Source organism: Hemitrygon akajei, chromosome 2 (genome assembly GCF_048418815.1).
Source record: "Hemitrygon akajei chromosome 2, sHemAka1.3, whole genome shotgun sequence".
NCBI lineage: Eukaryota > Metazoa > Chordata > Chondrichthyes > Myliobatiformes > Dasyatidae > Hemitrygon > Hemitrygon akajei.
Genome location: NC_133125.1, coordinates 167,467,188 through 167,491,802, shown reverse-complemented (window position 1 = coordinate 167,491,802; position 24,615 = coordinate 167,467,188). Strand labels below are relative to the sequence as shown.

General features: G+C 41.8%; 1 protein-coding gene across 6 annotated transcripts in view; it reads right to left on the bottom strand.

Moving 5' to 3' along the window:
- Positions 1–24,615, bottom strand: part of LOC140718335 (large proline-rich protein BAG6-like) — a 127,376-nt gene that overhangs the window by 85,509 nt on the left and 17,252 nt on the right. For 5 of the 6 annotated variants that reach the window (XM_073031930.1, XM_073031922.1, XM_073031940.1 and 2 more), the window contains exons 2-5: positions 14,860–14,948; positions 12,835–12,952; positions 9,027–9,238; positions 5,849–5,920 (exon numbers count right to left, since the gene is read on the bottom strand). In XM_073031930.1, coding sequence (XP_072888031.1) covers positions 5,849–5,920; positions 9,027–9,238; positions 12,835–12,952; positions 14,860–14,922 — 465 coding nt within the window. In that variant the 5' untranslated portion in view covers positions 14,923–14,948. The remainder of the gene's footprint in view (positions 1–5,848; positions 5,921–9,026; positions 9,239–12,834; positions 12,953–14,859; positions 14,949–24,615) is intronic. The other variant, XM_073031958.1, reaches the window with a different exon arrangement.

Sequence of the window (24,615 nt, the reverse complement as noted above, 5' to 3'; positions counted from 1 at the left end):
TGCCACAGAGGGCTGTGGGGCCAAGTCATTGTGTGTACTTAAGGCAGGGATAGGCATGCTCCTGATTGGTAAGTGGGTTAAGGCTTATAGAGAAGGTGGGAAAGTATGGTCAAGAGAATAGTGCCGCAGACTCAATGAGCTGAATTAGCTTAATCTGCTATCTCTCATGGTAAATTATGGGAGGAATATCAGCCAGGGCACTAAACAAACTCTCAGCTTCTCTTTGAACATGGTTAGACCACTGATAAAAATAGTTCAAAGTATCATTGAAAAGCCAATAGCCCAGATATGCAGCATTCCCTCCAAATCACAGTTTAGATCACAAGTTTGATCCATAAATTTGGGTTATAATTCAAACCCTGGCGGTTAATCTGAACCACACAACCTTCATCTACAACAGGTGACTGCCCAACAGCCAGGTCAAGACAACAAGCATGGATGATAAATAATAATAATCATGACTTCTCTGTCTAAATAAACTCAGCTGGTTGGGCAGCATCTGTGGAGGAAAATAAAACAGTTGAACTAAAAACGTGACTGCCTTATTTCTCTCCAAGGTACTGCCTTCCCAGAGTTTCTCCAGCATCTTGCTTATTGCTTCAGATTCCAGCATCTGTAGATTTAACCATCTAAATAATCAATCTACCTCTTTTAACCTTCCACCTCAGCACTCTTGCATTCATTAAGCTTTGGAATAGAGTCCATATTCCAAGAAACAATGTGACAATGTTGCTTGTCACTATTACAAAGTGAAATAAGGTTTGGTAAAGCACATTGGGAGTCTCTATTGGCATACAGCGCCACCTACTGGTAACTAATTCAGTTCCACAACTGATTGGCTAAAAAAAACCCTTAAGAGGCAGTAATCACAATATGACTGAATTCATATGGTAATTTGAGAGGGAGAAACATAAGTCACATTTATCAGTATCGCAATGGAATAAAGGGAATTACAGAGGCATGAGAGAAGCGTGCCCAGGTAGACTGAAGGAAGATACTGACGGGGATGACGGCAGAGCAGAGATGGCTGAAGTTTCTGGGAGTAGTTCATAAGGTGCAGGATAGATATGTCCATGGAAGGAGTAGTTCTCAAATGGCAGGGGTAGGTAACAAGAAAGGACTGCCTAAAAGCCAAGGAAAGGGCATATAAGGTAATAATACAGTGGACAAATGCAATGTTTGCATTTATTTCAGGGGGAATAGAATATAAAAGCAAGAAGGTAATACTGAGCCTTTTATTATAAGACACTAGTCAGGCTGCACTTGGGAGTGCTGTCAGCAGTTTTGGTCCCCATACCTCAGAAAGTATGTGTGTTCATTTAGAGTCCAGAAGAGGTTCACAAAGATAAAGAAGTTAACATGAGGAACATTTGGTAGCTTTGGGCCTGTGCTCACTGGGATTTAGAAGAATGTGTGGGGATCTCACTAAAATCTACAGATTGTTGAAAAGACTAGATAAGGTGGAATGTAGAGAGGATGTTTCCTGTGGTGGGAGTATACAGAACTACAGAGCACAGCCTCAAAATTGAGGGGCAACCTTTTAGAACAGAGTTAAAGAGGAATTATTTTAGCCACAGAGTAGTGAATCTGTGGAGTGCTCTGCCATGGACTGTGGTGGAGTCAAAGTCTGTGCGTATATTTGAAGCAAAAGTTGATAGTTTCTTGCTTGATCTGTCAGGGCATCAAAGGATATGGCGAGAAGGCAGGCATATGGGGTTGGATGGGATCCGGGATCAGTCATCAGCCATGATGGAATGGCAGAGCAGACTCAATGGGCTGAATGGCCAAATTCTGCTCCTAGTCTTAGGGTCTAAAACACATAGTATATAGTAAACCCAAAAAGTTCCGCAGATGCTAGAAATCTACAGGCAAAATATACAAAATGCTGCAGGAACTCAGCAGGTCACACAGCATCCACAGAAATGCGCAGAGTTGACTTTTCAAGCTGAGACCCTTCTTCAGGACTGGAAAGGAAGGGTAAAAAATTCCAGAATGAGAAATGGGGGGGTGGGGGATGGGTGAGGAGTATAACTAGAAGATGACAGGTGAAGCCAGGCAGGTGGAAAAGGTAAAGGGTTGGAGAGGAAGGACTAAGAGACACAAGTGGGGAACAGAAAAAGAGGTGAGGGGAATGGAAAAATTCCCTCCTTCACTATCTATAGTACAGTACAGATAATGGAAGAGCAAAGTTAGATACCAACTTAAGAAAGAATCCATCAGCCTAAGTGCTCAAGTGAACACATTGTGAAGGAGCATTAGACTGATGAAGCAAAGTTTAAATTGGACAGGAGAGTGGGAAACAAAGCCTGCCACAGCTGCTACTGTTTATTAAGGAAGAGATTGAAAGAGGAAGATTGTTACCATATACTACCTCGAGATTCATTGTCTTGCAGATGTTCACAGGAAAAAGAAATAAAGTAGAAATTTACCAAAAAAACTATACATAAGCAAAGACTGACAACCAAACAACATGCAATCCTTGAAATCAAGTTGTGGAATCAGTTCAGCATTAAGGTGAACAAAGTTATCCACAATGGCTCAGAATTTTGATGGTTGTAGAGCAGTAACTGTTTCTGAACCTGGTGATATGGGACTTAAAGCTCATGTACCTTCTGCCAAATAGAAGTAGCAAAAAAAGGACACAACCTGGATAGTGGGGGTTCTTGATGATCAATGTTGCTATTTTGTGGGGAGGACTTTGTCGGTGATGGGCTTGGCTGTATCCACCACTTTCTGCTTTCTGTTCCTCCACATTAGCATTTCTATACCAGGCCATGATGCAACCAGTTAGGATACTCTCCACTGCGCATTTATACAAGTTTGTCAATTTTTCTGTTGACATGCCAAACCTACCCAAAGTAGAGGCAATATTGTGTCTTCTTTGTGATGACACTTATGTGCTGGTCACAGGACAAATCGTCTGAAATGTTAACACCAAGGAATTTAAAGCTGCTGACCCTCTCCACCTCTGTACCCCTAATGAGGACAGAAAATCAAAACCGAATCTGTGTTACACTTGTATCAGACTTGGCAGGCTACTATTGAAAACTGAGCACAAATGAAATCTTCCTATTATTAAAACAGAACTAAAGCTCTGGGAACATAATGCAAGGAAAGGTGTATGAAGAAGATAGCAGAAACTAAAGACTAGATCTGAATAGAAAGGCCCCACACTTTTTACACTTACAGATGACTTTGCAAAATATGAATAAGTGTTGAAATAGAGAGAAATTCCCCACTTGTGAGAAATCTAAAACTGTCGCAAGGTGCAGAATGGTTACTAATAAATCCAGCAGCGGTTACAATGCTGGTTTAGTATATGGAAGAGGCAATTTAGATATTTCTATAGAGAAAATGGAGAAATGCAGAAGTGGAAAGGGATTAGAAAGGCAGGTTAAGTGTAAAAATACAGTGGATCAACTTGGAGTAGGTGGGCCAGATGTTCTATCCAATTTTATCCTTTCAATTACATTTTTGTCCTTATCGCACAATAATTAAAGTCCTCCTCAACAGACAACAATTAGATTAAAACATAACACTTATATTTAAACCATAACTGAATAACAAGATACATATGGCATCAATGTCCAACTGCATGGGAATGAACCCCCAGCGACTGCCAAGCGTTCACTGGAACAGGTTGCATCGTGCAGAGTTCTAACTGTCTGCATCCAGTACAAGCAAAAAAGAAAGTTTCCCAGCATTGCAAAATTCGTATGAGTGTCAAGTCCAATGAGTAGACCTGGAACTGCATGGAGGGTCAAACCTATGGTGATATTTTCACCTTTTAGATATTATTTTGTTTGCCTCCTTTCCTTGGTGCAATCAATTACTTAGCAGTACTATATGGTTCCAGGACATGGCTACCACTGGCAATGCCAGCTTTCACCATCCATCTCTAATTGCCCCCAGCATTGAAGAGGAAGTAACACCCAACCAATTTGGTGGGACTGGAATTACAAAGTCTTGACCAAGTCTTAGTAGACACCTTCCTGAAAAGGATATTGTTCAAATAGCTATTACACCCACCCAAACTTCAATTTAACTGTCTCACTTAGAGCAACTGTCTGTGCTATTATAATGAGGTCCATCACAAGCTTGCAGAACAACACTTCATCTTACATCTGGGCATTCTGCAAATTCTCCAAATTTAAGTAACTTGCTGTATCCATCTTTCTCCGAACAAAATTAGATCCTCCTCAGCTTACTAACACTCAACAAATTCACAGCCACTCCATAGAAGCAAGCATTTGGGAGACTGGCAGGATGGATTTGCAGCTTCTGCAAGGATGCAGGTATCTTCTGCTGCTTGGGAACTCAGTTTGTCCATATTTCCCACACGAGCCATCCAGTTTACAGGAGCAGAACCCTGCTGTATCGTGGGGAAGATCTTACTGAGTCCACACATCAGTCTTTCTCTCTCCATTGGTTGGTACACCTTAACCTGTTGGACATGTTCCGTAGCCGTATTCACAGCAATGCACAACACACAGAAAGCATCATCTAACTGCCCCATTAGTCTACTTGAATAGGTCTGGCCCTTAACACAGATATTCCTTTTGTTCTGGCCCTCCTTCCCACCACCTTTGCTGAAATTTACAATGACTCTTTTTAACCCACATTTCCTAGTATACACAAGGAACCTCTGACCTGAAAAAGTAATCGTTTTCTTCCCTACAAATGCATACAGACTTGCTGACCATTTTTATCTAGATTTCCAACATACCCTTTTTAAAAAAAATCTTATTTCTTCTGTATTGTTTCTAGACACTTTACATACGCAGCCATCTCCAAGGACCTTGTGTATCTGCAAACATACACTCCCTCCACTCCATTTAAAGTACATACCTTATAAAATATAACGTTGCACCTATTCACATATTCCTGTGCTCTTTTGCCAATCTTCTTCAATTTATCATAACCTAATTCCTCTCGATTCCCATGCCCAGATCATTGAGAAGAATAGCATGTATAAGCTACATCATCCCAAAAATCTCTACCTTCACACTCTAAACTTCAACCATCTTAATTTAGAATAAGGCCAGAGGAGCAGAATCAGGCCATCATACTTTCCCCCTCAACCTCATTCTCCTGCCTTCTCTCTGCAACCTTTGACTCCATCATTAATCAACAACCTATCAACCTCAGCTTTAAATATACCCAATGGCAAAGAACTCCACAGATTCTCCACACTCTGGCTACAGAAATTCCTCCTAATCTCTGTTCTGAGAGGACATCCTTTTATTCTGAAGCTGTGCCCTCTGGTCCTAGTCATAGAAATGTACAGAATAGAAACAGGTCCCTTCAGCCCTCTGTGATGCTATTCGATACTTATCCCATGTACTCGCATTAAGCTGTGCCTAATCGCCTTTCCTATTCAAGTACCTCTCCAAGTGCCTTTTTAATGTTTTCACTGGTGTCTGCCTCCACCAGCTCCTCTGACAGCTCACTCTAAAAATTCACTACCATGGCTCCAGGTAGAACTTATCAACTGCACAGCAGCTGAGATACAAGGGCCCTTAACAAGCTCTCTTGGCCAAATCCAGTAATTCCAGCAACTCCATAAATAAAAATAAAATGGATGCAAGTGGCTCAGCTTCCAACCATGTGGCTTTTAAAGGGCAAAATACTGAACGAAGACTACGCAGTCAACAGAGTAAGCTCCGGAGAACAACCATCGTACCTGGATGTGAAAGTGCAAGGTTTTTTTTATTGAAGGGAGTCATAACAGATTTAATTCTGGTTTTCAAGGCTGAAAAGGCGGCCACTGCACCAGGCAGCCTATGCACCTGATATTCCCCGCACCCGAGTTACACGCAGGCACAAAGAGACACACACTATCACTTACCCCGGTGGAAGTTGCGGCTCGTGCATTCCGACCAGCCTCACCCAAACCTGCCATCACCTGCTGCACTGATTGCTGTAACAACACGGAAAGGAAACATCATCGGGGCGACACCGCAGCACCCGCGTGCAGACAGCCCCCCACCGTTAAATCGGTGGCATGTTCTTGGGTGTGGGGGTGAGGGTTGGGGGGGAGGGGGGAGTTGTGTTGCAAACACACACAGCAAAAAGACAAGCTCTTCTGCGATGTGCGTGCATTCACAAATTATCTGGAAGCCTCAAAGAGGTGAGCATGGCACAGCTGTAAGATGTGTGCAGGATACACCGTGTGGATGAAGGTGACAGGCTCGATATCGTCTTTGACTATCTGCAAAGTCACACTTCACTCAATTCCTAATAGCAACCATAAACATGCTAATTTCTAGTGTTACCAGGTGATCTTGTGGCATCGTTCGATCGTTAAAACAGCAATTGGGGCCAATATTAATGGAAAATAGCTAACACACTGCCCTAGCAGGAAAGGTGCATATATGTCTGACTTGTAACAGATGCTCACCTGCTCATTTTAGACAAGTATACCTGACGCAATCATGGACTCAGTTATTTTCTGCTTGGTTGATGTATGAATGGTGGAACGACACAGGGTCAAGTTCTGCTAGGGGTAGGATAAAGGAATGATGACCTGTCGTAATAGGGCAGGATCGGAGGGAAATGTTGAAATATGGAGATTGTGGCACAGCAGTGTAGTTCTGTTACTCAGCTACTTTTGCCCCACCTCACACCAGAGCAATGAAATTACACACTAACCACTGCCCTTAGCCTACTTAGTTAAAACCCGGGCTTCCGATTAAAAAAAATCACAGCAACACGAAAGGCTGCCATTCAGATCATCATGTTCATGTCAACAAATGTAATCCAGCTGGTCCCATTTCACTGCTCTCCCATAGCCCTGCACATTTAATGTCTCTTACATAGAGTAAATTTGTATTTGAATTTATCCATTATCTCTGCTCCTCATGAACCTTATGGGTAAAGAGTTCCAGGCTGTCATCACACCTTGGGCATAAAAATTCCTGCTCACGTGTTCTGTTAACCTTGATATTTCTCATGCATTCCTTAAACCCGTATCTCCTAATTCTTATACCAACCACTAATGAGAACAGCATTTCTTTATCTAACTTGCGCAATCTTCTCCACATGTACCAATCCTTAGTTTCAAAGAGCATTTCCATCTTAACCAAGAAATTAAAATTCCTCACTCCTCAATTAATTCCCTGGATTGCATTGCATAGATCTCTGCATTTCTCATCTACCTTTTCCCTCAAGCATGGCAACCAGACCAGGAACGATAATAGTTATGATCTAACCAAATCTTTATAAGAGTAGCACAACGTCCTTGCTTTTTTGTACTGAGTATTTCTATTTCTAAAGCCTGCAATACACGTGATTCATTGACCACTTTCTCAACGTAACTGACCAATTTCAAAGACCGATGCTCTGGATCCTACTTTAAAACTATATTTCCTAAAAGGTGTCAACTCACTTTTCAACCCTACTTTAACTTGCATACTTTGCTAGCCTAATGCAGAAAACTGGTACCACCCTCTATTCATCGCCTCATAGTGTGGTCATCACCCAAAACGTTGCAAACTTCCCTCCAAAGAACAACATTCTTTTCAGGCCTATGATATTAAACAGGGAAAAAAGCATACGTTCTGGCTTTGACCTTTGAGGGATACCACTACCTGAGAAACAATGTCCTGCTGCTTTCTGTTTTATGACACTCTTGTTCCATTAGGCTCAATTTTCAAACCAGTTTGTGAAATACCTTTTTGCAATAGTCACTGAATTCCCTTCACCAAATTCTCCTGCCATTCCATAAATAAATCCAGCTAGGTTGGTCAAACAATCTGTGCCGGCTATCCTGAATTCAATAAAAGCGCTCCACTAAGATTTCTCCCTGATAATTGTAAAACCTTACAGATTACCAACACTGAAATTACTGGCCTGTAGTTACTAGACATGTCCTTGCGTCCCCTTTTGAATACAGGTATCATATTTGCACATCACAATGCACTGATTCCTTTTGTATCAATACTGCAGTCACTCTTTACGTTACCTTTACTTAGCATCCTGGGATGCAAAGTATCCAGACCAAGCAACTTACCAACTCCAACCACATAGCTTTTCATGACTACTGATTTTCAGCCCATCCATTACCTCATCTGCCTTTAATTTTCCCAATATCTTATCATACCCTCTTGAAGTCATAGAATCAAAGAGCACAGAAATGGGCCCTTTGCCCCAACTGGTCCACAGCAACCAAGATGCCTATCTAAGCTAGTCACATTTGCTTACGCTTGGCGCATATTCCTTTCAAACTTCCTGTCCAAGTACCTTCTTAATATTGTTAATATATCTGTCAACCACTTCCTCGAACAATTTATTCCATATACTGAACACCATCTACATGAAAAAAAATTGCCTCTTGGATTCCTATTTTGTCTCCCGCCCCACACCTTAAACTTATGTAGTTTAGTTCTAGATTCCCCAACCTTGCAAGAAAAAGATTGTGCACACTTAATCTATGCCTTGTATGATTTTATACACCTCTATAAGATCACCCCCTATTTTTCTACACCCCAATGAATAATATCCCAACTTGTTCAACCTTTCTCCATTCCTCTAGTCCCAACAACATCCTCCTAAATCTCAACACTTTTTCCATCTTAATTGCATCTTTCCTACAGCAGTCACCAAAACTGAACACAATATTTCACACGCAGTCTTGTACAACTGTAACGTAACATCACAATTTCTAAACTAAATGTCTATGTTGATCACCCTCTTCCTGACAAGAGGCATTTGGACCATTGATCGAAATGCCACATTAACAGCTGTTGCTACCGAGGGTTACAGGTGAAGATGGACCTCAAATACTCATAGGCCCCAATCCAATACTATGGAGGTGTTAAGTTTTGGTGCTTAGGAATGCAAGCAGAAAGCTTGCAATAGACCTGAAGCAGAAAGTCTGACATGCCACCTGAGGTTAAAACACTGTTACATTTTGGATGGGGTGGGGAAAGGAGTGGAGGCAGCAACTGGGCAGGGTAAGGAGCTCCGCTTTTAAAGCACATGGCTCCACTCGCTGCCCCCCAGCCCTCTGGTTCTCCACCACTGACCTGTATCTGCTGAGGGTCTAGAAGGTTGACTGGCAAATTGAAGGTGCCCACCATGACATAGCTGTTGGCATTCCGGTCATGGGGTCCGGCTGGCATCCCTCGTGTGCCACCAGGGTGTGGCATGGAAGTTCCTGCTGCCGAGGTCCCTCCTGTTGCTGACTGTGCCTGTGGCGGAGCACGCTCCACCAAATGGATAACTTTGTGGTGCACATCTGTAGGAGGAGGAACAACCAGAAATTAGTAATGAATGCAAACTCAGATTCGGAGCGCCCCTTCAATGCCACCACTGCAACAGCTGAGCTTTTATTCTGATGATCAATAATGCTGGATAACCAGCCTCCCATTGCAAGTTAAGCGTCAAGTGAAGCTTACTGCCATTTAACTACATTCATGTATATAACCATATAGAAACAAGACGCTTTCTCTAAACCAAGGTGCAAAGCACAGTCGTACACATAATACACAATAACTTATGAAAGTAAGGATAAAGTCTACAGATGAATCACACATAAATAACAAACTAAAATGCAGTAATATTAAATATTGTAAGGTATGAAACAGATTAATTAATGACACTTTGAATACAATGCAGCAGGGAGTTCAGAAGCCTAATAGCCTGGGGGAAGAAACCGCTTCTCATCCTGACCAGTCTTGTTTTTACACATCATAGTCTGCTACCTGATGGTAGAAAGTCAAAGAGGATACTGGATGGATGAGTGGGATCCTTAATAATATCATGGGCCCTGCATACATAGCAACCCTGATGAATATTCCCAATGGATGGTAGGAGACTCCTATGATCCACTCAGCTGTTCTTACAGTCCTTCGCAGGACTTCTGGTCCGATGTTTAACTGCTCCCATACCAGATAGAGATGCAACTTGTCAGGATGCTCTCAATGGTGCTCCTGTAAAACACAATTAAGACGGGCGCGGGGAGCCTTGCTTGCTTCAATCTTATTAATTGGAGGTGCTGCTGTGACTTCTTGTTGACGGAGGTGATACTAAGGGACCAGGTGAGGTCACCCATGATGTGAACTCCAAGGAACTTGTTGTACTTAACTCTGTCTATGGATGAGCCATATATTCACGGGGGGGGGGGGGGGGGGGGTGGATCATCTGCACCTTCCTGAAGTCCACAATAATTTCCTTTGTCTTCTCCACATTCAGGCTCAGGTTGTTCTTTTCACACCAATCCCCCAGCCTCACCACATCCTGTCTCCACTCCACTTTGTCATCTTCTTGATAATACCAACCACAATTGTCATCCACAAACTTGATGTCACAGTTTGAGCTGCATCCTGTGAAGTAGTCACTAGTGTAAACAGTAGCAGACTGAGCACACAGCCTTGGAAAGTGCTAGCGCTCACTGTAATGAGATGAGAGACATGGACTGACTGTGGCCTTACTGTTAAGAAGTGCAGTATCCAATTGCAGAGGGATATGTTGAGACCCAGCGAAGGCAGTTTCCTTACCTGTTTCTGAGGTACAATGATGTCGAACACCGAACTGAAATCTATAAACAGCAATCTGGCAAATGAGACTCCATTTCCAGGTGGGACAGGACAGAGTGGAGGGCAGAGGCTATTGCACTGTAATAAGTGAACTGGAAAGGATCCAATGTTTGTCATTATCCAATCATTATTTCTACATTCAATAGAGGAGGTGTAGAAGTGAGAAGGGGAAAGAAACTACTTGGTATAACAAATGCTCTACATGTGGTGGTCATCTCACTACAGGAAGGACGTGGAAACCATAGAGGGTGCAGAGGAGATTTACAAGGATGTTGCCATGATTGGGGAGCATGCCTTATGAGAATAGGTTGAGTGAACTCAGCCTTTTCTCCTTGGAGCGACGGAGAATGAGAGGTGACCTGATAGAGGTGTACAAGATAATGAGAGGCATTGATCGCGTGGATAGTCAGAGGCTTTTTCCCAGGGCTGAAATGGCTAGCACGAGAGTTTTAAGGTGCTTGGAAGTAGGTACAGAGGAGCTGACAGAGTAAGTTTTTTTACACAGAGAATGGTGAGTGCGTGGAATGGGCTGCCAATGACAGTGATGGAGTCAGAAATGGTAAGGTCTTTTAAGAGACTCCTGGATGGATACATGGAGCTTAGAAAAACAGAGGGCTACGGGTAAGCCTACGTAGTTCTAAGTTAAGGACGTGTTCGGCACAGCTTTGTGGGCCAAAGGGCCTGTATTGTGCTGTAGGTTTTCTATGTTTCTAAATCAGTTCACAGAAATCAGCCTCCCCTCCTTGGACTGTCTCTCTACATTTCTCACTGCCTCAGTAAAGCAGCCAGCATAATCAAAGATCCCACACACACCCGACATTCTCTTTCCTCCCTCTCCCATCAGGCAGAAGAAACAAAGGCCCAACTGCACGTACTACCAGACTGAAGGACAGCTTCTATCCCACTGCTGTCACATCTTGAACGGATCTTTTGTATGATGTGATGGACTCTTGTCCTCAGTATACCTCACTCTATCGTTTGCCTGCACTGCTATTTTGCAATAGGATTTACACATTATTCTGCACTGTTTTTTTTTAACTTATTCTAGCTCAATACATTATGTAATATTTGATCTGTATGAACAATTTGTGAGACAAGCTTTACATCTTTAAAAGCATGACAATAATAAACCAAACCAAAGCATTAATTATAAGGGTCATAAGACTGCAGCCTGCTGCTGGAACATGTGATAGTGACATTTCAAAGGTTTCACATGTGCTGTGGTCAATAACGAATTCAGCCAAGAAACAGAAAGTTAATCTCAATAGATCTTTCCCAATCTAAAATGGGTATAAAGGGCCTAATATGATTCATTAATTTCTTTGTTTCTAAAAGGAAAGATAAAACAATCAATACAGGACATCAGCAAACATCGGCCTTGACAAACAAGGAGGAAACTCTCGAGGCATTATGCAGCAATGGACAGCTCAGCAATTAATCCAAGTGCAACAGAATTTGAGAGCTATTTGTTTATCAAATCCTACTAAGAAATTTATTCACGTTCTTGTCCATTATTCATTTGATTAGCTGAACCCAGAAGCATAGGTACTTAGCATATTCTGTATGAAAACAAGGGGACAAAATGATTCTAAGATATCGCGGAAATAACTTGAGTAATGTCCTGACAATCAACACAAAATGCTAGGGGAACACAGCAGGTCAGGCAGCATCTTTGGAAATGAATAAACAGACAACAGTTCGAGCCGAGACTCTTCTTCAGTTGCTCTGGCATTTTGCATGTGTTGCTTTGGATTTCCAGTGTCAGCTGAGTTTCTTGTGACCTGACAAACAAACCTGTTGACCACACTGCTTTAGGTAATACAGATATTTTTTTATTTGCTCCTAATTTTAATGCAATCATCATTGACTCGCTGTGGTTTGCTGCTGAAAAAATTAGCTTGCCTTTATTCATAGAAGTTCCATTGTTTGTGTCTTCTCTTGAAGTAGATTTGGCTAGCAGACATATTAGATTTGCCAGCTATATAATCTACTGCCTGCTGCGAGCCTAGTCGTAAGTCCTGCTCCACAATTAACCCAAATGTTTCGGAACAATGGAGTTATTTCATTATCAATCTATACCAAGACATTTCTTTATGTTCTTGTCAATTATCCATTTGACTAGTTGAAGCTAGTGGCTGACTTGTGGTCAATAAAGATTCCGATAAAATTGTATTTAAAGCATATGCCTATTCCATGATAGCACAGGTTTCAGGAGATGAGCTGGAGACGAAGAAAAAGAGCATGAAAAACAAGTCTGCCAGCAAGATGAAATAAGAGTGTTGTGGTTAACACTTGCCATAATCTTTCAACTTCTTGTCATCTTGTAAGACACGGCCCTGGTAAATGAGCCTCTGTTTGTCAGCTGGGATGTTCACCGAGCTGGAGATATGGTCTTTGAATTCTTTGACTGTAAACTGAAAGGGAACAAATATCAGCATGGCAAAAACAGGGCACAGTGTTGAAGCACACCACCCTCACAAGCCCACCAAAACAAAAACAGAGATAAGTACAATGAATAACAGGCTACATGTTCATAGTTGTGATTTCCATAGGTTCTGCTCCACACACCGAGCTGTCATGAATTTTTTAAACAAAGACCAGGTGGTTTCCCACAAGGAATATATGGAGACAGCATTCCAAGAATTCAACTCCGCCATGGGTAGTCCCAACCCTGGATGCAAAAGGAGGAGAGTTGGGCATGGGGGCTAGCAAACCCATCTCATAAAAAACCCAATGCTGCAGTAACGCCAATAGATATTTGAGAGGCCTTGCCCCTGGGAGAGAAAGGATTTCAAAGATGGGCTACACCTGGGGAGTTTGAAGGACAGGGCCAGAACAGAAAGACTGATGACCTGCTGTCCATAGCCTATGCCTCAGTAGGCTTAAGAAGAAAAGAAGATTGCTAGAATTTAAGGAATGGTACAACAAAGGAAACCATTCGCCCTATTCAAACCCAAGCTATCTTCAGTAAAGCTCCAAAATGCAGTATCGATTTATAAGAAAATTCCCATAGTTCAATATCTGCCTCACTAGGAAATGTTTACTACATTCCCCACCACTTGCCAGGACTCCAGATTCTGATCCACCCTCCCAACTGAGGTCTCAATTCCTGTGTTCCCACTCGTTGGGGCCCCAGTCCGCTTGTTCCAATTAGTTCACTGAATTCACTAAGGAATTTATATAGTACAGTCGGCCCTCCTTATATGTGGATTCCACATGTGCAGATTCAACCAACCGCGGAGCGGGAAAACCCGGAAGTTCTCTCTCCAACACTCATTATTTGAGCATATACAGACTATTTTTTCTTGTCATTATTCCCTAAACAATACAGTATAACAACTATTTGCATAGAATTTACATTGCATTAGGTACTAGAAGTAATCCAGAGATGATTTAAAAGTACAGGCAGTCCTCAGGTTATGAAGGAGTTCTGTTCCTGTGTCTGTCTTTAAGTCAGATTTGAAGTCGGAACAGGTACATCCGGTATTATTTAGCGTCAGTTAGTCAAACATTTTTCTTAGTATATAGTACATATTTTACCTTTCTCTGCATATAAAACACTTAGAAAACATACGTATTTCAATAATTAAAACTCTGCATTGCTTAGTAATACTTGTAGCTTTCATCGGGGCAGGGCCTTTCACATGCTCTATTAAAATTGTTCCGATTGTTGACCGACTGTAGTCTAACGCTTTTCCAATGACCATTAACATTTTACCTCTTTCTGATCACTTTATTACTTCCACCTTATTTTCAATCGTGATCGTGATTTTTTTGTAAACAGAAACATTGCTGATTCAGAGCTGCGCCAGGTCCTAATGCCCACCACACTGAGACAGGTAAAATAAACTCTGGGGTTCCGCTGGGTCCTAAAGACCACCGCATTCAGACAGGTTAAATAAGGGACTTGAGCATCTGCGATTTTTGGTATCCGCAGGGGGTCCCAGAACCAATCTCCCGTGGATAAGGAGGGCCAACTGTATATAATGTTTTGTTAACATCCAAATAAACTAAAAGTATGATGAGCATTATTAAACAACATCAAACAGTCTGCTAGTCAAGCACCACCCAAGTCCTGTGCATGTCAGACCTTAAGAATTATTCTTACAACACAGAAACAGGTCATTTGGCACAACTGGTCCATGACAACCAAGATTCCCATCAAAGCTTGTCTTATTTGCCTGCATTTGGCCCACATCTCTCTAAACCTTTCATATTCACCCAATATCATCCAATCCCACCAAAGGGGGAAAAAATGGATAATTCAGTCAGCTTACTGTGACTGCTACCAATAGCTACTAGGTCAAAAGAGGATACTCACCTCTTCTTCAACTTCATAGGTTCTGCTCTGAGAGTCCAGAGTCTTCACTGTAACCTCTATCATGGCGAACCACGGCTTTTACTTCTCCTCTGCAAAAGAACAGAAGATTCTGAATTTAAATCGGCTTCTGGGTAAAATTTTACTTGTAAAAAATGTCTAGTGTCTAAAGGGACAAGCAGCTGTTGGCTGCCTAGCGCAATTAAGATTAGCTGTTGTTTCGTAGACAGTGTAAGAACATGGAAGCAAATAAATGTCTGTCCCTTTCTTACCTGCTTTCTTTAAAATATCTCCCAGTCAGTACACCTGTTTCTTACCGCCAATAATCAACGCCATCCAGCCTTACACTTTATTTTTTGCCTTACACTTTATTTCTTTCTCAGCCACTTTGAAAACTAGAACTTCTCCGTGCTTAACCCGATTCTGATGAAGTGCCCCTGACCAAAGACATTGATCGGTTTATCATTCTGTAGATGCAGTTTGACTGGCTGAGTTCATCCAACATTTTCAAAGTCAAAGTAAAATTTATCGATATATCTGTTACCATGAGAGTAATTTTCTTGAAGGCATTTACAGAAACAAAGAAATACAAAAGAATTTATGAAGAACTATACACAAGCTAAAACTGACAAACAACTAATGTGCAAAAGACAAAGTACACAAATATAAAATATAATAATGGATCCTAAGTTTTAGTCCTTGAAAGTGAGTCTGTAGGTTGTAAAATCAGTTCAGAGTCGTGGTGAGTGAAATTATCCACACTGGTTCAAGGAGCCTGATGGTTGTAGGGTAATAACTGCTCCTGAACTTGGTGGTAAGGGACCCAAGGTACCTCCCCAACTCTGACCTTTCACTTCCACTCACCTGCTCATTACTTCGCCCTGGGTTCCCTCCTCCTTCCTTTTCTCTTATGGTTCACTCTCCTCACCTATCAGATTCTTTCTTCTCCAGCCTTTGACCTTTCCCATTCACCCGGCTTCACCTAAAACCTTCCAGCTGGCCTCTTTCTCCTCTCCCCCCCCCCCCCACCTTTTTATTCTGCCATCTTCCCCCCTTCCTTCTAAATGCTGAAGAGGAGTCTTGGCCCAAAATGTCGACTGCTTACTCTTTTCCAGATGTTGCCTGACCTGCTGAGTTCCTCCAGCATTGTCTGTGTTGCTTTCGATTTCCAGCATATTCAGATTTTCTCATGTCCTGTATCTCCTACCTGATGGTAGCAGCAATAAGACAACATGGTCTTGATTATGGGTGTCTTTGATGATGCTCCCTTGTGATAGTGCTCCATGTTAATATGCTCAACTGGGAGGTAGGCTTAGACTGTACTGCACTGACAACTTTCTGTTTCTGGGCCTGACTGTGATGCAACCAGTTGGGATACTCTCCACTGTGTATCAATAGAAGTTTGTCAACGTTTTTGCCAAAAGGGAGGATAGGGAGGTGGTAGAGATGGGACACACTCAGACCAATGGTTTGAGATGTGTCTATTTTAATGCGAGGAGTATCATGAATAAAGCAGATGAGCTTAGAGCGTGGATCAGAACTTGGAGCTATGATGATGTAGCCATTACAGAGACTTGGATTGTGCAGAGGCAGGAATTGCTACTTCAAATGCCAGGCTTCAGGTGTTTCAGGAAGGATAGGGAGGGAGGCAAAAGAGATGGGGGCGTGGCACTGTTGATCAGAGATAGTGTCATGGCTGCAGAAAAGGAGGAAGTCATGGAAGGGTTGTCAACGGAGTCTCTGTGGATGGAGGTTAGGAACAGGAAGGGGTCAATAACTCTTTTTTTTTGACAGACCACCCAGTAGTAACAGGGACATCGAGGAGCAGACAGGGAGACAGATTCTGGAAAGGAGTAATAATAACAGGGTTGTTGTGGTGGGAGATTTTAATTTCCCAAATATCGACTGGCATCTCCCTAGAGTGAGGTGTTCAGATGGGGTAGAGTTTGTTAGGTGTGTTCAGGAAGGTTTCTCAACACAGTATGTAGATAAGCCTACAAGAGGAGAGGCTGTACTTGATCTGGTATAGGGAAATAAACCTGGTCAGGTGTCAGGTCTCTCAGTGGGAGAGCATTTTGGAGATAATGATCACAATTCTATCTCCTTTACCATTGCATTAGAGAGGGATAGGAACAGACAACTTAGGGAAACGTTTAATTGGAGTAAGGGGAAATATGAGGCTATCAGGCAGGATCTTGGAAGCATAAATTGGAAACAGATGTTCTCAGGGAAACCTACAGAAGAAATGTGGCAAATGTTCAGGGGATATTTGCGTGGGGTTCTGAGTAGGTACGTTCCAATGAGACAGGGAAAGGATGGTAGGGTACAGGGACCGTGGTGTACAAAGGCTGTTGTAAATCTAGTCAAGAAGAGCTTACGAGAGTTTTAAAAAACTAGGTAATGATAGGAATCTGGAAGATTATAAAGTAAGCAGGAAGGAGCTTAAGAATGAAATTAGGAGAGCCAGAAGGGGCCATGAGAAGGCCTTGGCGAGCAGGATCAAAGAAAACCCTAAGGCATTCTACAAGTATGTGAAGAGCAAAAGGATAAGACGTGAGAGAACAGGACCTATCAAGTGTGACAGTGGAAAAGTGTGTATGGAACCGGAGGAAATAGCGGAGGTACTTAATGAATACGTTGCTTCAGTATTCACTACGGAAAAGGATCTTGGCGATTGTAGGAATGACTTACAGTGGACTGAAAAGCTTGAGCATGTAGTTAAGGAACAGGATGTGCTGGAGCATTTGGAAAGCTTCAAGTTGGATAAGTCACCGGGACCAGACGGAATGTACCCCAAGCTACTGTGGGCAGTGAGGGAGGAGATTGCTGAGCCTCTGGTAATGATCTTTGCATCATCAATGAGGATGGGAGAGGTTCCAGGGGATTGGAGGTTGCAGATGTTTTACCCTTATTCAAGAAAGGGAGTAGAGATAGCCCAGGAAATTATAGCCAGTGAATCTTACTTCACTGGTTGGTAAGCTGATGGAGAAGATCCTGAGAGGCAGGAGTTATGAACATTTGGAGAGGCATAATATGCTTAGGAATAGTCAGCATGGCTTTGTCAAAGGCAGGTCATGCCTTACGAGCCTGGCTGAATTTTTTGAGGATGTGACTAAACACATTGATGATGGTAGAGCCATAGATAGAGAATATGGATTTCAGCAAGGCATTTGATAAGGTACCCCATGCAAGGATTATTGAGAAAGTAAGGAGGCATGGGATCCAAGGGGACATTGCTTTGTGGATCCAGAATTGGCTTGCTCACAGAAGGCAAACAGTGGTTGTAGACGAGTCATATTTAGCATGGAGGTCGGTGACCAGTGGTGTGTCACAGGGATCTTTTCTGGGACCCCTTCTCTTCGTGATTTTTATAAATGACCTGGATGAGGAAGTGGAGGGATGGGTTGGTAAATATGATGATGACACAAAGGTTGGGGGTGTTGTGGATAGTGTGGAGGGCTGTCATAAGTTACAACAGGACATTGATAGGATGCAAAACTGGGCTGAGAAGTGGCAGATGGAGTTCAACCCAGATAAGTGTGAGGTGCATCCGAAAAGCAAACAGCATTATGAAGGACCCCATGCAACCCCCCATACAAACTCTTCTCCCACCTGCCATCTGGGAAAAGGCACCGTAGCATTCCGGCTCTCACGACCAGTCTATGTAACAGGACTTTCCCCAAAGCTATCAGACTCCTCAATACCCAGAGCTTGGACTGACACAACTTACTGCCCTATTGTCTTGTTTATTATTTATTGTAATGCCTGCACCTGTTTTGTGCACTTTATGCAGTCCTGGGTTGGTCTGTAGTCTCGTGTAGTTTTTTTTCTGTGTTTTTTTTTTACGTAGTTCAGTCTAGTTTTTGCACTGTTTCATGTAACACTATGGTCCTGAAAAACGTCTTGTTTTTACTGTGTACTGTGCCAGCAGTTATGGTCCAAATGACAATAAAAAGAGACTTGACTTGAGGTGGTTCATTTTGGTAGGTCAAATATGATGGTAGAATATAGCATTAATGGTAAGACTCTTGTAAGTGTGGAGGACCAGAGGGATCTTGGGGTCGGAGTTCATAGGACACTCAAAGTTGCTATGCAGGTTGACTCTGTGGTTAAGGTGGCATTTGGTGTATTGGCCATTATCAATCGTGGGATTGAGTTTAAGAGCCGAGACGTAATGTTGCAGCTATATAGGACCCTGGTCAGACCCCACTTGAAGTACTGTGCTCAGTTCTGGTCACCTCACTGCAGGAAGGAGGTAGAAACCACAGAAAGGGTGCAGAGGAGATTTAGAATGATTGCCTGGATTGGAGAGCATGGCTTATGAGAATAGGTTGAGTGAACTCGGCCTTTTCTCCTTTGAGTGACAGAGGATGAGAGGTGATCTGATAGAGGTGTACAAGATGAGAGGCTTTGATCTTGTGGATAGTTGGACGCTTTTCCCCAGGGCTAAAATGGCTAGCATGAGAGGGCATAGTTTTAAGGTGCTTGGAAATATGTACAGAGGAAATTTCAGGGGTAAGTTTTTTTATGCAGAGATTGGTGAGTGCCTGGAATGGGCTGCCAGCAGCGAAGGCACAAATGATAGGATCTTTTAACAGACTGCTGGATGGCTAAATGGAGCTTAGAAAAATAGAGGGCTATGGGTAAAGCCTAGGTAGCTCTAAGGTAGGGACATGTTCAGCTTTGTGGGCCAAAGGGCTTGTATTGTGCTGTATGTTTTCTATGTTTCTATTATGCTAAATCTACACAAACTTCTAAGCAGAGGCACTGCTGTGCATTCTTTGTGATGGCACTTATATAGATAGATAGATAGATACTTTATTCATCCCCATGGGGAAATTCAACTTTTTTTTCCAATGTCCCATACACTTGTTGTAGCAAAACTAATAACATACAATACTTAACTCAGTAAAAAATATGATACGCATCTAAATCACTATCTCAAAAAGCATTAACAATAGCTTTTAAAAAGTTCTTTTTAAAAATGCTCGTCCAAGGATAAATCCACTGATATCGCCAAGGAATTTAAATGCACTGACTCTTTCCACCTCCAATCACAGTCCACTACTGACATTTGAGCACAAAATCTAGGACAAGACTTTGTACCACTGTCAGAGGCTACATTAAACACAAGTCTTGAAATTTTCCCTTAGTGGTGGGACTGTTTTGTGGCAGATCGATATATGCAGTGTCTAGTGGGTCACATATGAAGGGTGGAGCCAGCCTGACTGGCTGGGAATATTACTCTGCTCTGTGTTTTGCAATTCCTACAATCCTTCGTCTAGCTTCTGACTCCTCCCATTCAGTCATTAAGCAGACAACCTTATTTATGGCTTATCCCCAGGGCCAACTCAGTTACAGCAGGATGTCCACCCTCCCTGGAGCTTTTTTTCTAATTAACAAAGGATTTTCAAATTGAAATGTCAGCTCCGTTTCTCTTGCTACAGATGCAGCCTGACATGCTGAGCATTTCCAGCGTTTTTATTTAAGATTGCTATTTGCCTGAACAGGTTGACCACCTCGCTTCCAACATTTCAACAGTGCCATCTCTTAAACAAGCAATTTATCAACTGTAATGAATCTGTAACGTACTGTGCTGAGATTGTGAAAGGTACCACAAAGATTGAAAACATTTTAGGCATGCAAAATGCACTGCTATAGTCCTGGTTGGGAAGTGCATCAAAATGAAGAATGGTCTCACGCTGGATTAACACAACAACCAGCAATACTGACCATGGATGACAAAACATGAAGAAGCCCCTTCTCCATCAGCACCGACCATTATGCAGAAAATAGCGACTGTGGAGAGCATTCTGACTGGTTGCATCACCTGGTCCGGAAGCTCCAAAGCATAGCATCACAAGAGGCTTGAAAGGGTTTTAAATTCAACCGGCTCCATCAAAGGCGCTAGTCCCCCACTATTGAGGACATCTTCAACAGGCAGTGCCTCATGAAGGCGATTTACATTATTAAGGGTCCTCACCCTATGAAACATGTCCTTTTCTTATTATCACCACCACAGGTGGTACAGGAGCCTGAAGACACACACGCATCATTTTAGGAACAGCTTCTTTCCTTGCGCCATCAGTTTTCTGAATGGTTTATGAAATTATGAACACTTATTATTCCCCTTTTGCAGGACTTTATTTATCTTTAAAATCCTTGTAACTTACAGAAATTTGTTATATCTGCACTTTACTGCTGCCACTGACGTCAGTGACAATAAACATGACAGATCTTTTACCAAACTTGGGGTTAAAAGGTATGGCAGAAATACTAAAACAAGTACACACTTGAACTTGACCATATCTGGCTCAATCTCCAGCTGAATTGTTGGCTGAGCTTATTTACTTAGAATCAACACAGAATCTCAAAACCTACGAGACATTTTCTCACGACTTAAGTAACCACCGATGCATCGACACAACACATGCAGAATGTGCGGAACGGCAGCATTATTAGGGACATGAAGAAGCCTGCAGCAGACATGTCATGCAGCGTTTTCATATGTATAAACAGGTGGTACAAATAGGAACAGGAACAGATTAAACCAGCGCATTTGAGGTAGTATCATAAATATATTCAGCAATGGATCAAACATTTAGGACCAGTTTCAAAGTTTACCATTCAGGCTCCACATTTAACCATATAACAATTTACTCTGTCATAATTCTGACACAAGTACAGTTACCAGTTAAAATGTTCAAAGTAAACTTACTATCAAAGTACATGTATGCCACAATGTACTAACCTGAGAGTCATTTTATTGCAGGCATTCACAGTAAATACAAAGAATCAACGAAAGACTGCACGCAAAAGAACGGACAAATAAAATGTGCAAAAGACAATAAACTGAGCAAATACAAATAAAAAGAACGGTAAAAAAGTGAAGATAGACAGACAGACAGACAACAATAATCAAGAACATGAGGGGAAGAGTGCTTAAAAGCAAGTCCACATGTTGTGGAAACAGTTGATGTGAGCAAAGTTATTCCCCGCTGGTTAAAGAGCCTGATGGGTGAGGGGTAATTCCTGTTCCTGAAGCTAGTGGTAGAATTTGAGGGTCCTAACACCTCCTTCCTGATGGCAGCAGCGAGAAAAAAGCGTGGCCTAGATGGAGGGCGCTTTCCTGCGACCATGCTCCTTGTAAATGTACTCAATGATAGGTTGAGCTTTACCTATGATAGACTGGGCTGTTTCCACCACATTTTGTAGGCTTTTCCATTCAAGGGCATCGGTGTTCCCATGCTAGGCCATGATGCAACCACTCAGTATACCTTCCACCACACATCTACAGAAGTTTGTCGAAGTTTTAGATGACGCACCAATGCTGCGCAAACTTCTATGAAAGTAGAGGTGTTGCTATGCCTTCTTTGTAATAGCATTTAGATGCTGGATCCAGGACAGATCCTCTAAAACGATAACACTGAGGAATTTAAAGTTGTTGGCCTGCTCCACCTCTGATGCCCTGATGAGGACTGGATTATGGGCTAACGAGTTCCTCCTCCTGTAGTCAATAATCAGCTCTTCGGTTTCCTGACATTGAGTAACAGGCTGCTGTTATGACACCGTTCAGCCAGATTTTTAATCTCCCTCCTATATGCTGATTCTTCACCATGTTTGATTCAGCCCACAAAAGTGGTGTTGTCAGCAAACTTAAATATGGCACTCGAGCTGTACTTAGACTCTCAGTCGTAACTGTAAAGGAAATACAGCGGGGCTAAGCACACAATCTGCAGTGCACCTGTGCTGATGAGGATTGTGGAGGAGATGTTGCCGCCAATCTGAACTGGCTGGGCTCTGCAAGTTCCATCTTCCTGCCTGTTACTTACAATGCAGCTCCTGTAAAAGCCAAACATCTCTCAGCTTTCAGGGTATTCAATTGAGCCACCTAGAACACTAATGAAACCAAATATAATCACAGGAGGCAGTCTGGGGTAAAGATTCCTGACCTGCAGAATAAATTCTTCTTCATTTCCCTCATTCAGAAAGTAAGTCCTTTAAATCCTAAACCATAGCCCTTCCAGACTGAAAGCGGGAAATGCTGGAGATACTCAGCAAGTCAGGCAGCATCTGTGATCTGTGTTGCTTCATATCTAGGGCTCTCTCCCTCAGAACTGGGAAAGGGAAAAACAGGTTTGCTTGCAACAGCAGAGAAATGGGGAATATTGGAGTATAAAAGTATAAATTTTAAACTTGCTATTTGCTATGTATGTAGGCAATTTAGTAGGAGAATGAAATCCTAAAAATGTAGAAGACAATGGTGTGTTAATGAGAGGTAGCTAAGAGATGTAGATTAGAACATGATTAAGTCACGAAATCTTTTTTTTAATTTTTTATTAGTTTTTCAAAATATTTTACAAATTAAAAACCCCAAATCCCAATGAGGAGCATTAATACAGTGCAAAATTAAGCATACAATAACAATATGCTACAAAGGAAGAGAATTTAACAAAAAAGCACCTAAATTAAAGACAAGTAAGCTTAGTGTCCTCCCCAAGCCCCACAACACAAGAAAAAAACATCAACAACTCCAGACCGACCACAACACAATATAGAGAGTATAAGTCAGGACAGTCAAACTCCCAGACTGTGAATACACTTAGCAACAGAGGATAATAATGCCTACTACCAGAAAAAAAAGGGAGCTGAAGGCAAGGGACCGAAAAGAAGAAAAAAAAAGAAAAAAAAATCCTAGTCAAGAGGAAGGTTATGAAAGCACTCAATAAAAGGTCCCCAGACCTTATGGAACTTTAGATCCGAATTATGAACTGAATAATGAATTTTTTCGAGGTCCAAGCAGGCCATAATGTCGTTAAGCCATTGCGCGTGAGTGGGCGGGGCAACATCTCTCCATCTAAGGAGGATCAAGCATCCAAAACAACGAATATGAGTTTCTTGAAGGAAAGCAATGTCAGCTTTGAGTTGTTTGATATGTGAGAATACCTTCCTCCTTTTAACAGGGTAATTCAATCCCTTTACATTCCAGCTCACGAATTTAAGTGCACTAGCCATTATCAATTACTAATGCATAAAAGGCAGCAGGCATATAAAAAGTCAAGCAGTACAACAGCAGTCTGGGAGCAGAGATGTAAACATAGATTCGTAAAATCAAAACATATACATGTCCTGAGCAATAAAGAGAAACAATAAATACAGTGAGTGATGTTGGAACTGGAAAACCCACCCCATCCACACAACCCAAAACTAGACGGCTACCAAAACAAGTAGCTAGCTCTACCAAAAAAATTAACCCAAATACAACTTCCAGATCTGTGTCATTAACAACAGTTCCGTATAAATACTATAGCAAATAGTAACTAGTTTATGCACTAGAAAACATAACTACAGATTAGAACACCTTCTGCAGAAATATAAAACTTAATACAGAGAAAATCGGAAGAAAAACCAAAACTAACCTACCCGCGAAAAATTATAGAAGAATAAAGAGAAAAGGAAAAAAAGGTTAAAAAAAAAGGAGAGGAAGGGGAAAATTATAAATTCAAGACGAGTATTTATCAACTATTTACAGAGGAGAGAAAAAAATTCAGAGATTAGAAAAAAGGGTGAAGAAAAGAAAAAATAAAATAAATAAATATTTAAAAAAGGGAAAATAAATCAGCAATTAAACTGTGAACCAACAAACAGGGAGGCCTTCACTAAAGACTTCGAACCTCCAAAACAAGTTAGAGTCAGTTGTAGAACTCTGTAGATAAAGTTATACAAGAATAAAAATAGATTACACACACACCAAATCCC